The sequence below is a fragment of the Battus philenor genome, unplaced genomic scaffold (assembly GCF_028537555.1).
Source record: "Battus philenor isolate CCGP_79_NKW_IND1 unplaced genomic scaffold, ilBatPhil1.0.hap1 SCAF_7, whole genome shotgun sequence".
Taxonomy (NCBI): Eukaryota; Metazoa; Arthropoda; class Insecta; order Lepidoptera; family Papilionidae; genus Battus; species Battus philenor.
Window position 1 is genome coordinate 8733021 of NW_027181737.1, and position 15175 is coordinate 8748195.

The following is a 15175-nucleotide window of genomic DNA, read 5'->3' on the forward strand; positions in this document are numbered from 1 at the left end:
CAGATTGGGGCTTGGTGCCCCCCCCCCCGCCCCCCTAAAGAGTAAATAATTTCAAAATTCAGAACAGAATGTAGTTAATATATATTTTTTTGGTTCAAAATAATAATATATATATATAAATTAACATTACATCTTAATAAAATTTATTGGGAAAAATTAAAAACGAACATTACTCTCTTTTTGGAAAGTCATTAATCACATTTTCAAAATCAATAGTGTCGACTAGTTCATGTTCTATTGACATTATTGCAAGATTATTTAATCTATTTATCATTAAATAATCTTGCAATAATGTATTAATTTATTGTTTTGTGATTTAGGGCCCTTTTAAAAAACACTATGTGTTTTGCGAATGAAAGGTTTAAAAACACTGTGTATATTATAATTTGTAACTGTTTACTTTTTTTTAATGGTTATATTATTTAACAACTTTTTTAACACAAAAATAGTAAAATTCGATATTCTTTTTATGTTATTTACTTTAAATTATAGTTTTCATTTTTCTTTTAACATTTCATTATTCATCATTCAAAAAAAAATTAAAAAAAATTATTTTCAACTTTGGTGCCCCCCTGCTTGTGGTGCCTGGTGCGGCCGCCCCGTTCGCCACCCCCTAGCTACGCCACTGCCTATTATTCTATATTTCAGAGAAAATAACATAAACAAGCCATCGTTGAGTTTCTGATCGGGTCTTTCTAACAGAACTTTTTTTTATCCTTTATGGGCGAAGCGTTTGGTATCTATCTTGCCTGATATTCTGATAATCTGATCTAAACGATGACGAAGTCCATGATGGTAGATGCATGCCTAAAAGTAATCTATTCACTCTTGTCTTGCAGACTCCTTGTTCCAGTCGGCGTCGTCCTCATTGTTTCTGTCTAATTATAACAATTGGCTGGAAACAATGAAGCTGATAGTTTGTCCCACTCTCTCTGTCCAACTCTGAACTTTGAATCTTAGCGTTTACCAAAGCATCGTTATCAAACAGCCTCTTGGCTCTTTTCTGTATGGCGTCCAAAACTTCGAACTGGTATAGCGCCAATCAATCCCACAGATAACTACAGTACCCTACGTATGACCGGACTTGTGCGACATACACGCTTAGGAGTTATCCTGGTGCTTAATACTGTCGAATTTTCCCAAGAATATCCAGCTTTTTGGTAACTAATTTAGCTTTGGACTGTACTCTGGTTCGAAAGTTGTGATTTTATCTCTGTGTAATACCCAAACAGTTCAAAGTGATCTGTTACCGTTATTAATGTAAAACCTTTTGAATATTATCCTAAACCAAATTTATTTGTGTTTGTACCGCCACATCAAAACCCGACATCTTTCGAGCCTTAAGTATGTCACCTCAATTTGTATTGTTGAGTTAAATTGCAAGATTTTTTTGCGAACTGAACGTTCGTTACGTTTGGTTGGTTGTTTTGATGGTGTACAGTCGGAATTGTCCGTATCATTCATATTATTCAAAATTCGAATATTTTCGAACGACTAAAAATCCTAGCGTAATATCCATCTTTTGCTGAAAATTAAAAATATAACTACAGCGCTGAAACATAACAGCTACGGCTATGTCATCAAACGTTGTTTTGTATTCACACCATTTTTTAATTTTAACATAATTAATTTCCCCTTGAATTTAAATTAACCTTTAGTGTATAAATTTTACTGTCTTATATTCAAAATTAAAGCTAAATAATGGTGTTGAATGTTGAATGAATTTATCCACTCATGTAGCAAATTATACTGTAAACATAGCTGTTGCCAGCAAATTTATTTTGTCTCAAACATAGACTGAATGAGACAATATAGACGTTATAATGAGAATCCATTCAAAATAAATATGTAGTTGATAATAATAAGTTCTATTATGATTAATGGTTCTTATCGGTGAAGAGCCGACATAAATTATGATTCTACTAACAGAACGTTATTGTCGTTTCATTAAGCTGGACGCTAACATGAAAAGTGCAGTTATAACTTAATTTGAAAATTATTAAAATGCTCAAGTTTTGGATAAACGGTTCAATTTCTAATATCACTATCCTTAATAAAGTTTCACGCGGCCCTAAAAGTTATTTGAAAAATGTGCAAAGAAATGTTTCTCAAAACTCAAAAAGTTCTAGTATACTTTTTCCCGAGAGAATAGATTTCCCTAGTCGACATATTGGCCCCAGAGATCAAGATGTGGTTACGATGTTAGATTTACTTGGTTATAAAGTCAGTATAAATTTAGGTATTCTTTTAGTGCATGAAGAAATAATTACCTGAATGTTTTAATTTTTATTTAGAGTTTGGATCAGCTGACAAATGATGCAGTGCCCAAAAAAATTCAATTAGAAGGGCTAATGAATATTAATGATCCTACAAGTAAGTAAAAACATTTAAGAAATACGATTGTCGGAGTAATGAACTATTTAATTTTGCATGTTTGCAAGTCACAAACTTGTTCATTTTATTATTATTGCATTCAATAAGAAATTTAAATATAGTACATTGCTTATTTAATCTGCTCTTTTGTGATTCAACATATGTACTTTGTAATCCATAAAACACAAATACATAAAAATTACGCCCAAAATAATTAACTTATTCTGCTGCGCTTATTAGAACATTATTCTATAATATAAAGCATTGTTGTGTTTAAATGTGACCATGGGTTCAAAGATTGCATATATAATGTAAATATGTCAATATTTTCTAACATTAACACTGTAATATGGTTATTCCTTTTTAATCTCATATTATTTAAAGGTTTCCTATGTAGAGATACTAATATGATGAGGCAGGCATGCATGATGCATAAAATATACGAGTGATTGCTTATAACTGTACAAGTTTCAAAGGTGTCTATGTATAGCCAATACGTCTGCAAAAACCTTTGAAGCTTTTACATCTATTTCCAATCAATCTGTATAAAGTGATCACTCTGAAGTATGTCACATTAGTTTTTTTCTATTAGAATATCACAGGCCAATGACTTCTAGCGGTACAGAGTCTTTTGAGATTGATATAGGATAAACTATAATTATTTTTTGTATGTAGAAATACGAATTTTAAAAACGCTTTTTTAGTATATTAGCATTATGTTCTATAATATTTCTGAAACCCTTGATTTTTGGGTAGGACGTGTCATAAACTAATTGTTAGAAAATTATTTAATTTTAAGATCTATTGATAAGCGAGTAATTTGAAAAAAAAACTTTCGCCTTGATTATAAAGAATGTATTTCGCAGGTGAATATGATTTGATTGAGCGAGTGCGAAAAATTGCAGAAACTAACCAAATCTGGCGTTCCTATATTGGTATGGGCTACCATAATTGTTGCGTTCCGCATACTATAATGCGCAACCTTTTTGAAAATCCGGGATGGTATGACTGACTGTTTAAATACTATTATCCGTTTTTTTTCGACAAACTTGTACCGTTATTTCTGCGTTTGTTGTTTTCTTTTTACTTTTAACGTTAGAACCATACTGTCTCATTTATAAATTACGCAAAATGATATTTTAGGACTACACAATACACACCTTATCAACCAGAAGTAGCGCAAGGGAGGTTAGAAGGATTACTAAATTATCAGACAATGGTCAGCGACCTTACTGGTTTAGACGTAGCAAATGCATCACTATTAGACGAAGGAACGGCTGCGGCTGAAGCTCTTTCTCTATGCCACCGGTAAATTTGAGTCGTATCAAAATGTTACTCAAAGCTTATTTTTTTTAAATTATACTGAAAAAAAATCGTAAATTTTCTATAATCTTTTCTAGACATAATAAAAGGACGAAGTTCGTAGTATCTGAGCGGCTTCATCCTCAAACGCTAGCAGTGGTGCAAACCCGTTTGGACGCTTTGGGTCTTGAAGTGAAAGTTGTACCGGATGTGCGGCTGGCAGATTTTGCTCAAAGGGATATTTCAGCGGTTCTGTTACAATGCCCTGACACGAGAGGATTGGTTTATGACTATTCGGGTTTAGCAGCTGCGGCACATGAACACGGGGTTTGTTCTATTATATGTTTTTTTATTGTTCTATTATATGATATATAACAAAATTATTAAAATACCTTGACTTGATTGCGCAGATTCAGAGAATATATCTTACTTAAACTAGTAAAAAAATAAAAAATTAAACATTTTAATTGAATAAAAACAATTGTACAAATAGTAAATAAATGATGTAACACTATTCTAATTGTTATTCTAATTTTTTAATATTTTTACACAATGTCAAAAGACGGACTCATGTCTTATAGGCTTTTTTTACCAGTAGAAAGACATTAATTACTAAGAGTATGTTAGTAGCAATATTAATAACAGTATATCCTCAATGTCATGTCATTTCAATTAATTAAATTTTGCGTATTATTTTTTTATAGTTGTTTTAAGTTGAATATTTTTGTGTCCAGACGTTGGTGGTGGTAGCAACAGATCTTCTGGCGATGGCGTTGTTGCGACCTCCAGCTGAATGCGGCGCCAACCTTGCTGTTGGTACGTCTCAGCGACTGGGAGTTCCGCTGGGGTATGGAGGTCCACATGCTGGATTTTTCGCAGCAGAACATGCGTTAGTGCGCTTGATGCCAGGGCGAATGGTGGGCGTTACTAGGGATGCTTCTGGAAGAGATGCATATAGGTAACGATTGTAATAATTATTATGAATAAATTAAAAATTAACATAATTTGTAACAAATGGTCTTCATCATAACAACTTCTTACACCAAAAATTAATTGTTATGGGATTGTACCGCGGCTTACTTTGTATTGCGTTCCCGACATTTATGGCCTTAGGTAGGATTGAGATGTTGGACGTATATATCACACAGTTGCTCGGAGGCAATTACACTCGTTAATTGTTTTTTGGTCCGATCTATTCACGTGATTGAGTGTGAGAGTGTTATATTTAGCTATAGATTTCAAATCAATGGAAACACCCAGACAAGTTTTCTGTCGAAATTAAGTGTTTTGTTTTTAATTTACGGAGCCTCGTAATGGACTTTTAAAATAATCTAGTGCCGGTACGGCTTAACACATGTCTATATGTGTATATCCTACCCGCAGATATCAGCGACTCAAAAAGTTTAAACCTTTTATTACCCAAATATATATAGCTAAGAACAGATTTCATGAAATTCCACCCGTAAGGGGTTGAGGATTTCATTAGGTTCGCAATGCGAACGGGGGACTGATAGTTGAGATTAAATTGCGATATGATGCGATGAAAAATTGTTTGTTCACCAGACTAGCACTGCAGACAAGGGAGCAACATATTCGTCGTGATAAAGCCACTTCAAATATCTGCACAGCACAGGCTCTTCTTGCCAATATGTCTGCGATGTTTGCCGTATACCACGGTCCACAAGGCCTAAGAGATATTGCAACACGAGTCCACAATGCAACACTCGTGTTAGATTACGGTAAAATAATTTAAATTCATGTTTGCTCTAAGTCTAAACCGTTAAAATATTTTGAAATTCTCGTAGCAGTAATGAAGCACTGATTCGAAACAACAAAATATTATAAAATAATTGTGGCTATGAATCAGTAAGAAGTACTTGTGTTGATTAATGGAACTGAAAAGAGCATAACCTGAAGAATAGGATACAAACGTGGCATCATTATGATGTTTATTATACATAATTTTTTTCTGATGCAGCGGATGTTATGAAAATTAAAGATAATTTTGCTTATTTACCTTGCAAATCAATATATTTTATTATAAGTTATTTATTCGATTTAGGTATCACATTTAATACACATTTATAAATATTTATGGAGCTTTATGTTCGTACTTATGCTTCGGCATTAGCCGAAGGAATGAAAAAAAATTGCAGAATAAAAAAAATTAAAGAATACATAGTGACATTTACTTTTATAATTTATCAGTTAAATACTATTTATTTCACTAAATTACATTAAATTAATATTTTTACAAATTTAATTATTACAAACTTAAAAGCTAAAATGAGTTAAACTTTGTTAAATCAGTAATGTTTCGTTAGATTACAAACATGCTACAATTAAGTATCTGGAAAAATGAGAATGCTTATTGTTGGTTAAAAGTCAATCTTTAGTCACGGGATTCATTGCTTACGGGCTTTGCAAATTATATATTTCACGTTGGGGTTTTATTCCTGATAATGAAAAATAATTTATGCTTTGTGTATACTTCGTAAGAAGAAATAAACATTGAGTTGTACGCTTTATTTTATTACAATACAACATATCAGGTTTTCTGCACATTAATTTTATGATAAAAGTATCGGTATTTATAATAAAATAAATGCATGATATATTCATAAAACCTATACATTTTTACTTTCAGGAATTAGAGAACGTGGCCATAAGCAATCAAACGACGTATACTTCGACACACTTCATGTAATCCCGCAACCCGATCATGACGCAAGTGCTATTAAAATCAGAGCTCAACAGAAAAAGATTAATCTACGATACTTCGACGACGGCGCCGTTGGGGTCGCATTAGACGAGACCACTACCATGGAAGACGTTCAAGATCTTTTATGGATTTTTGATTGCACCAATGTTGATGAAGTAAACATTTTAATAATATCTTTATAACGTAAAAGTGTTTATCACTTAATTATGTCAAGGCAAGTACAGGTCAATTAGGGCAACAGTATCGAAAGCAACATATTGTGATAGTATACAAGTACATGTTATATTAATGTAATTATCTCGGCACAAACATATTTTGTATAGAATATTATAATGTATTAATAATTACATTTTTTAATTCAAAAGTAACAGTTCAAATAGCTGGATTAATTAACTGAAGACAAAATGTATTCTAAAATGTTTATTTAATTGTATATTTTTTCTTTGAAAGTTAGACGTTAGGTTGTATATTTAACTCTCTCTAAGGACTTCGCATTTGATGCAATATGTTTTTTTTTAAAAACAGCTGAAAGATGTTTAGAACGAAATATATATTTTCAGTTGATTATGTCTTCACAAAAGATTGCGAAGTAAAAAAAAAAACAAATAGTTGCAGTCTTGCTGGCAAGGGACTCGGAATTAAATATAGTTAAATGTTTCTATCTCACTTTAGACATACTTGCATTCAATATTATTCATAATATAGAAAGATTAAATAAATTTGTTTTTAATGTGTAATTTTAGATTATTCAATCTGATGCTGTAACTTCTAAAAGTATATTGGAGGGCCAATTCAGAAGAACGTCTCCATATCTTACACATCCAGTATTTAACATGCATCACTCTGAAACAAGAATTGTGCGCTATATGAAGAGATTGGAAAATAAAGACATTTCACTTGTTCATTCGATGATACCTTTGGTAAGAATTGCCGAATCGAAAACCTTTACAATACGTAATTATTTATTAATTAATTATAACATGTTCCCGTAGATAGAAAGAAGAAACTGTAATACCTATCTGTAACAAAAATACATAATAGTAAGATGATACTTTATACGTATAAAGCACACATACAATTTATTTGATTAAATATACTACATCAGTAGTTATCAGCTGCATATCTGCATCACCTTGTTAATATGTTCTTATTGATTAGTGATTTAAAATTAAATAATTCAAGTATTTAGATGAGCAACGAGGAATATAGAAACAAAGAGCAACAAATAGTCCGTTCTAGAACCTTTAAGGCGATTTTTCTAAGAAGATGCAAAGAGATTCCTCTCAAAAATGAAATGGGCAACACGTTGATAAAAACTAATCAGTCTTATTTCCAAAATTTTTATATTATGCGTCATCGAAAACATTATTGTCTTTTATATGTTTACACTGACTTGTTATTTATCAATTAATATTTAAATTGATTTATAACGTGTCCACGTCTGTTTTTAAGGTTTATTACTTTATTAAATTGTGTATTGCCATTTTTGATATAGATAGTATTTTTAGATCATATTAAAAAAAGATGATAATTTATGTACATAGCTATGAAATGATTTGCTCTGTTTTACGTTTACCTCAATATTTTTCTGGAAAATTTTATAAAAATGTAATTAAATTGTACGTTAAGTAAGTTACTGTTAAATTATAGAGCTGTCGAAACCGCCGTATTGCGCTTTTAGGTAGTCGCGCGGTGAGACGAGTAGGAGTATGGGCCGCTCCGTTTTGGTTAGTCTGCCGTCAATGTCCGCGGTGCCTGCATTGATGTTCTATTTTCCTCGGCTTCCATGTTGCCACGCTTTCCTAAGGCGCAGTACGGCAGCTTCGGTACAATTTAAAATTTTACTAGGGTTCCTGTACAATGAAACTGAATTCCACAACGGAGATGATGCCATGCTCATTTAGACACTTCACGGAGATCCATCCATTTGCTCCCCTCGACCAGTGCCAAGGTTACCATACGCTGTTTGAGGAGTTAGCTAGAGACCTCTGTGCTATTACTGGCTATGACCGTGTGTCATTCCAGCCTAATAGGTAAGTGTCGTCATAATGCTTCTCATTAAACGTTATTACTGTTACTACATTTATTAATTCAACAAGACGACGTGGATAGGTGACCTTGATGCTGACGGAAAGCTTTGGATGCAGACTGCTTCTAACTGGCCCTAATAAAATATATGGGGGTGACCTATGTTCCATGGAGGTCCTGCAGCTAAATATAATGATGATGATGTTGTTTATCATAAATTGATGAATATCTATAGAGGCTTGAACAATACGTATACATATAAAACAAGGGCAGAGAAAGTATTGCTCTAGATTTTACATTATAATTGAAAATACTATATTTAGTATATCCGCGTAGTTATAAACAGTATTGTAATTATTGCGAAGTTTAATTTCATTTCGTTTTATTATTGTTCTTCGTGTTATCTTTGTAACAATATGAGATAATGAAATTCGTTTTAATTAGTGAAAATTATGTTAATGAAAAATATTATATATCGCCGTAAAAAGAATTATTAAGGCTTGCTTATATAATAAAAAACTCGATTTCGATTGTTGAAAACCACATAGCTTTCTTACATACGTAAATACTTTTACCCCTTTAGAGTTTTTACACATATAACAAATCACCCTGTATACATTACTTAAAAAATGTTTTAGTGGTGCACAAGGAGAGTATGCAGGACTAAGGACAATAAAGCGATATCACGAATTCCGCGGTGACACCGGGAGAAATATTTGTCTGATCCCTGTGAGCGCCCATGGAACTAACCCGGCGTCTGCGCATATGGCCGGCATGCGCGTGTGTGCAGTACGCGTCACACCGTCCGGCGACATCGATATGGAACATTTAAAGGATTTGGTAGAAAAAAATTATACTTTAAGACTTAGATGTTATGGTGGTTTTGGTGTTTAACCCATTGCATCATAAATGTATATATTTACTGTCAAATTGCAATTTTCTCAATTTTCAATTTTCCTAATCGCTACTACCAGTGCATTCCCTAATAGTATAATTTCATACAGACAAGTACTTATACTGTAACATTATTATATAACTGTAACATTGCTTGGATGCATCATAGATTTATTACTTTTGATTCTCTTACAGTGTTTCAATTTTGAATTACCTAACATTTACTCTGCAGAATATCCTCCACATTTAACAATATATCATATGTTTATCTTTATTAAGTCAATGCATATAATACAATGCTTAAAACATTACGATTGTATTCCGCAGGTGGAAGAACATAGCGAAAAACTTTCCTGTCTTATGCTCACGTATCCAAGTACCTTCGGAGTCTTCGAAGAGCGTGCGGCGGATGTGTGTGCCCTCGTGCACGCCCACGGCGGCCAGGTCTACCTCGACGGTGCGAATATGAACGCTCAGGTGACCTTATTTATAATAACAAAACATCCAAAACTTTAATGCCTGAAGGTCAAATTACAGACACAAAGAGTTTTTAATTTGTGTAAGGTCAAGTTTATCTCGACATCGTAACCTTTACTGATTAAACCATTATGGATAAATTCTGGTGTCGAAATTCGTTTACTGATATACATTTGAACTTAGATCAAATGTTTAGTACATCTCTTATACATAACACGTTATTAAGTTACATAAGTTAGAATACAAAATGGCGTTTAGCTGATAAATTCCAGATAAAAGCCCAAATAAAGGTCGGCCGTGTAGTGTTCGTACGAAAAAGGCGATCAAAGTAATATTCCGAGAATTCTTGCGCGAAAACAAAAGATTTTATCTCGGGAGATGAATATGGTACCTATTGTAGAACCATGTCGCATATTTTAAAACTTGACAAAGGACATGCTGTCTATAAGAGACACTAATATTTCTTAACTGATAACACAACTACTTAAGTGGTATGCAAAGGTAGGTTAGAGAAAAAAAATTGTTTACGGATGAAAAAATTTTTACAATTGAGCAATAATAATATTGCTAACTACAACTACTAACAAACATTGTAACTAACAATTAACATGAATTTTTAACAAATAAAATGATAGATAAGTCTAAGTCTAAAGCTGAAAGTTCTAAAGAAGCTTCCCAATTAGTCAACAGAGTACAAGTTAACCGACTTTAGTGATGGTGGGGTGTTAGTTATGAACGAGTTATAACTAACACCCCACATATTTTTATGAAGAAGGTATTAAAATCAAAGGCACAAGTGTAACAAGATACCATTCTTTAGAAGGTTGTTAAGCCTTTTAACAATAACCTGGTTCTTTCAGCAAGACTCAGAAACGAACGTTCTGAACTTCATCAGAGCTGAAAACTGGCCATCATTTAGTCTTGGTCATAATTCATTGAGTGATGATGTATAGACAGTTTTAGAGAGTAAGGTTTGATCTAAATGCTATGATAATTTGAAGTTCCTAAAGCAATCAATATAATTGACAGTGAAGAATTTTCACATAGAAAGAGTGCGTGCTGATTTTGATAACTGGTTTCAACGTTGAGAGGACTGTGTTGCAGCCAATGAACATCACTTCGAATAAGATTTATATATTTTTAATGGTTTTATATTGATATATTAAACTAACACACTGTAATAGTAATAAATGAAGCTGATAATACATATAGTACAATAAAAATACAATTTTTGTTTTTAACAATATGTATGGTAAGGTTAATTAATTTTATAAAAAGTATTTATTTGCCTTCGTGTTAGCGTAAATATTAATAGAAAAAGCAATATTTTCGTTTCATTAAGGTGGGACTGTGTCGGCCAGGCGACTACGGCAGTGACGTGTCACATTTGAATTTGCATAAAACGTTTTGCATTCCCCATGGCGGCGGAGGGCCTGGGATGGGACCTATTGGCGTGTAAGTATTCTGTTTACATTTAAGGATTACTACCTAAATTTTACTTAGAAATTTAAGTGATGATCTTAAATGTTTTATGACCAAAGGATTACATTACAAAAATAGTAACAGGATAGAAAGTAAAAATGCAAATAAATTAAACACTGGGGCTGTTAACTTTTTTCGATTACAATATTTTATACACAAATAATAATACGTCTTAATGAATAGCTAGGGGGGCCAAACTGCGGCACGCAGGCCATATGCGGCTCTTTGAATTTTATAATATATGTCAGAAATCAATAATAATTATTATTCCTCCATAAAATCAGCGAAATCCAACCGCCGCTCATAATTCACTAACCGGTATCTTAATTATTATTAGGAGTGCTGTCATATACGTGTGCCATTTTATCTAACTTCTATACACATATTTTGTATTAAATTGCGGCTCGCGAAATATTTTAAATTTCGAACAATGGCTCGTACTATCAAGGCGCGTGGCCACCCCTGTTATATGACAAACTAATTGTAAGGAACGTCAAATTAATTTCTGTATCGGTACAATATAAAAAATATATAATTAAAAAAATAAAAAGGTGAGCATTTTTTGTCATTACATTCGGTACTTATAAACCTAACGGCTTTTATTAGCATGTAGATCAGAGAATTCTCTAGTCGAACTCAAAATACTAGAAAATACTAGTAGGTGTAATGCAGTAATTCATTATCGAGTACAGTGTCGAGGGGATTTTCAAGGGGTTAGACCCCTGCTTATCTGCCCCTGAAACAGATGATCGAAGCTATAACAACTGCGCTGAACGAGAGAAGAGCAAGCATATAATTGTAAATTAACAATGCATAAATATGTTAATTTTACTTAAATATATTCCAGTAAAGCACATCTTGCCCCATTCCTACCGTCTCATCCGGTGGTAGATCCATTGGCTGATTTAGGAGAAGCAGCGCACAGCTTCGGTTCAGTTAGTGCCGCGCCTTTTGGATCTTCAGCAATTCTACCAATTTCTTGGGCTTATATAAAAGTGAGTTGTATAATATTGTTACAGAAAAATGATAACAAGGAGAGAGTTAACGTACAGTAAGCCCAAATGTGCCTGATTTCTTTATAAAAAATATGTTTTTAATCCGATATATGGTAAGGTGACCGTATATCTTCGAATCGAAATGCTTGATGCGTATCAAGTGACAGCTCAAGCCGGGTAAACCGCTGAAGAGGTCTAGCGCTAAGTCATAATGCGTTCATTTAAGCAACCTGTTATTTGACCTGAAAAAATTCGTACTGCGTTAAAACTTTAATTTATATGTGCATTTCTAACTTATATTCTAAGTTGCTATTTTCTTTTTAGTTTAAAGAAAGGTAAAATAGTCTAACTGTATTTGTTACGATTTATATTTTCATCTTCAGTGAGAAATTGTTAATTAAAGTATTAAATGTTCTTCAGATGATGGGACCAAAGGGATTAAAACGAGCAACTCAAGTGGCAATTTTAAATGCTAACTACATGTCAAAACGACTGGAAGGGCATTACAAGACTTTGTACAAAGGCGAGAGAGGTCTTGTCGCTCATGAATTTATAATCGATGTGCGAGATCTTAAAAAGAGCGCCAATATTGAGCCTGGTGATATTGCCAAGCGTCTTATGGATTATGGTTTGTATAAACTTGTATACATACAAAATATTGAAACGACACTAATACTAAGATTATATTCGTACATATTTATTAAACTTTGCATTAAGTCTCTATATTAGCTTAAACATCTTTATATCCATGTAATTTAAAAAAAAATTAATATTTATCTGTTTATTATTAACACTTTACAACTTGCGTAATGGCGGACCTAATATCATAAATAAGCGTTCTCTACCAGTCATAAATCATCACATAGATAAAATAGTTTTAATATTTTTTTGTTTTTATATTTTTTGCGTTGTTCCATTTTCAGTATTTGGCATCTAAATTACACATCCATCTCGTAGTCATAATTGAAAGTAATGCGAAAATACTCTGGTCGGGATAAATCATTAATATTTTATTTAGGAACTTCAAGCCTGGATTGGCTTTATTGGGTATTGTTTATTATTGTTTCATAGCCTATTTTATTCTTTTAGCGAAAAAGTCCGCGAAAAATTTTGAAATTTAAAACATTTAGTTTGCGATACTAATATATAATTTATATATTTACTTTAACCGCATAAAAATTATCAAAAGGTTTCCATGCCCCCACGATGTCTTGGCCTGTAGCTGGAACACTGATGATTGAGCCGACCGAGTCAGAAGATTTGCAAGAATTAGAACGATTTTGCGAAGCACTTATTTCTATTCGAAAAGAAATTAAAGATATAGAAGATGGTGTCATTGACAAACGATTGAATCCATTAAAGGTAAGGTAATAGGATGAAGTCTTAAAGTGTAGAAGTAGCTTTCTTTTTAAATTGTGATTGTTATTATGACTCGCTATTTATTATTAATGGGACCAGATTCACAATATTGCCCAAATAGCATTTGCAGATTTCATGGGTTTGAGGTGGCAGGGCGCAGAGTGCGCCTAACCTAAGACCTCTTTTAACGAAGCCAAGCCCGTGGGCTCCCGGGGAGCGTCGACTCGACCCGCTACATACTCGCTTGGATAATAAAACTTATTTGTTGCTTAAAGATTTTATGTTCGACACCAATGCAGTTTTACTATTCTATTGATTATGAAAATGAAGTGTTAACAATACTTAATTTTGACTGGTTGTATTCCAATGATACATTGCATGGTTGTATTTACACAGATGCTACCAGACAGCTTTCTTTTAAATAATTATGACAATAAATTTGGTTTATTTTGTTGTTTAAATGACAGCTAAAATATAGAAAAGGAATTTTCATAAGACTAGTTCTTTTTATTAATGAAGGCACACAAAGTCAGGCGGGATCTTGGTTAAACGTTAATATATATTAAAAAACAAAATTAACGTTATACATATAGATATTTCTTGATTCTAAGGATCATAACCATAGGCGCTCTTTGCATCAGTGACGTAGTATCTCAACACAATTTCGCGCATCTACTTATCTCGAGACATATTTCTACGTCACAGTCCTTATCAAATAGGCTAAGAAAAGACCTCATGTCTTATTACATATAGAAAATATTTGAAATAGAAATTACAAGGTTAACTGTACAGATGGCGCCTCATACTCAAGAAGCAGTTATAACAGAAGACTGGAACAGACCGTACACGAGAGAGCAAGCTGCATTCCCTGCTGTAAGTATCGTTAAATAATGTGTTTAATATTAAATGTCATTGAAACAATGTTTTTAATACACGATCATAACAATATTAATATTTTTACTGCAAAATTTTTATCTTTTGCCTTCACCATAGATAGGGTTTGTTAACATTATTTAGAAAGTCTTATTAAATGTAGCAAGTATTCAGGTGTGAAGAAAATGAAAGGTATTACAAAGAAGGCAATCTTACCCTAACATATCCGCATAAGTAGTTACGTTTCTAATCCCGGTTGATAAAAATTAGATGTTTCATTTTCAGTATTTGGCATCTAAGTTACACAACTATCTCTTTGCCATAATGGCAAGTATTGCGAAAATACTCTGGTCTGGCCAAATCATCGTAACGATAAATTTTGAACTCAAAATTCGCAAGTGGAATTTATTTTCTGTTTTAATTCTTTATTCTAATGAGAACATTAATATTTTCAGCCGTTTGTTAAAGGAGAGACGAAGATCTGGCCTACTGTTGCTCGAATAGATGACATGTATGGTGACAAACATCTAGTCTGCACATGTCCTCCAGTCCTCGACGACTTCTAGTGAATAAAACAATTAAGTAATCTGCGTAAATTATGTATATTTTATCAATATTGTCATAGAATAAATATCTTCTATCAACAAAACCTTTTTTATTTTGCAAAGGT

General features: G+C 32.8%; 1 protein-coding gene across 1 annotated transcript; it reads left to right on the forward strand.

The window, feature by feature from the left end:
* The first annotated feature begins 1938 nt into the window (after nucleotides 1–1938).
* On the forward strand, nucleotides 1939–15140 carry LOC137930785 (glycine dehydrogenase (decarboxylating), mitochondrial). The gene is made up of 18 exons (XM_068774077.1): nucleotides 1939–2223; nucleotides 2295–2373; nucleotides 3240–3375; nucleotides 3517–3681; nucleotides 3774–4002; nucleotides 4410–4633; nucleotides 5239–5414; nucleotides 6323–6552; nucleotides 7141–7317; nucleotides 8246–8430; nucleotides 9064–9265; nucleotides 9647–9796; nucleotides 11139–11251; nucleotides 12126–12273; nucleotides 12694–12901; nucleotides 13463–13635; nucleotides 14425–14505; nucleotides 14961–15140. The coding sequence occupies exons 1-18, from the start codon at nucleotides 2005–2007 to the stop codon at nucleotides 15069–15071; spliced, it is 3006 nt and encodes a 1001-aa protein (XP_068630178.1). The 5' UTR covers nucleotides 1939–2004; the 3' UTR covers nucleotides 15072–15140.
* The last annotated feature ends 35 nt before the right edge of the window (nucleotides 15141–15175 follow it).

Coding starts and splice junctions, on each gene's coding strand:
- LOC137930785 (XM_068774077.1), top strand. CDS start 2,005: ATGCTCAAGTTTTGGATAAACGGTTCAATTTCTAATATCACTATCCTT. Junction 2,224..2,294: donor TAGATTTACTTGGTTATAAA/GTCAGTATAAAT, acceptor ATTTTTATTTAG/AGTTTGGATCAGCTGACAAA. Junction 4,003..4,409: donor CTGCGGCACATGAACACGGG/GTTTGTTCTATT, acceptor TTTTGTGTCCAG/ACGTTGGTGGTGGTAGCAAC.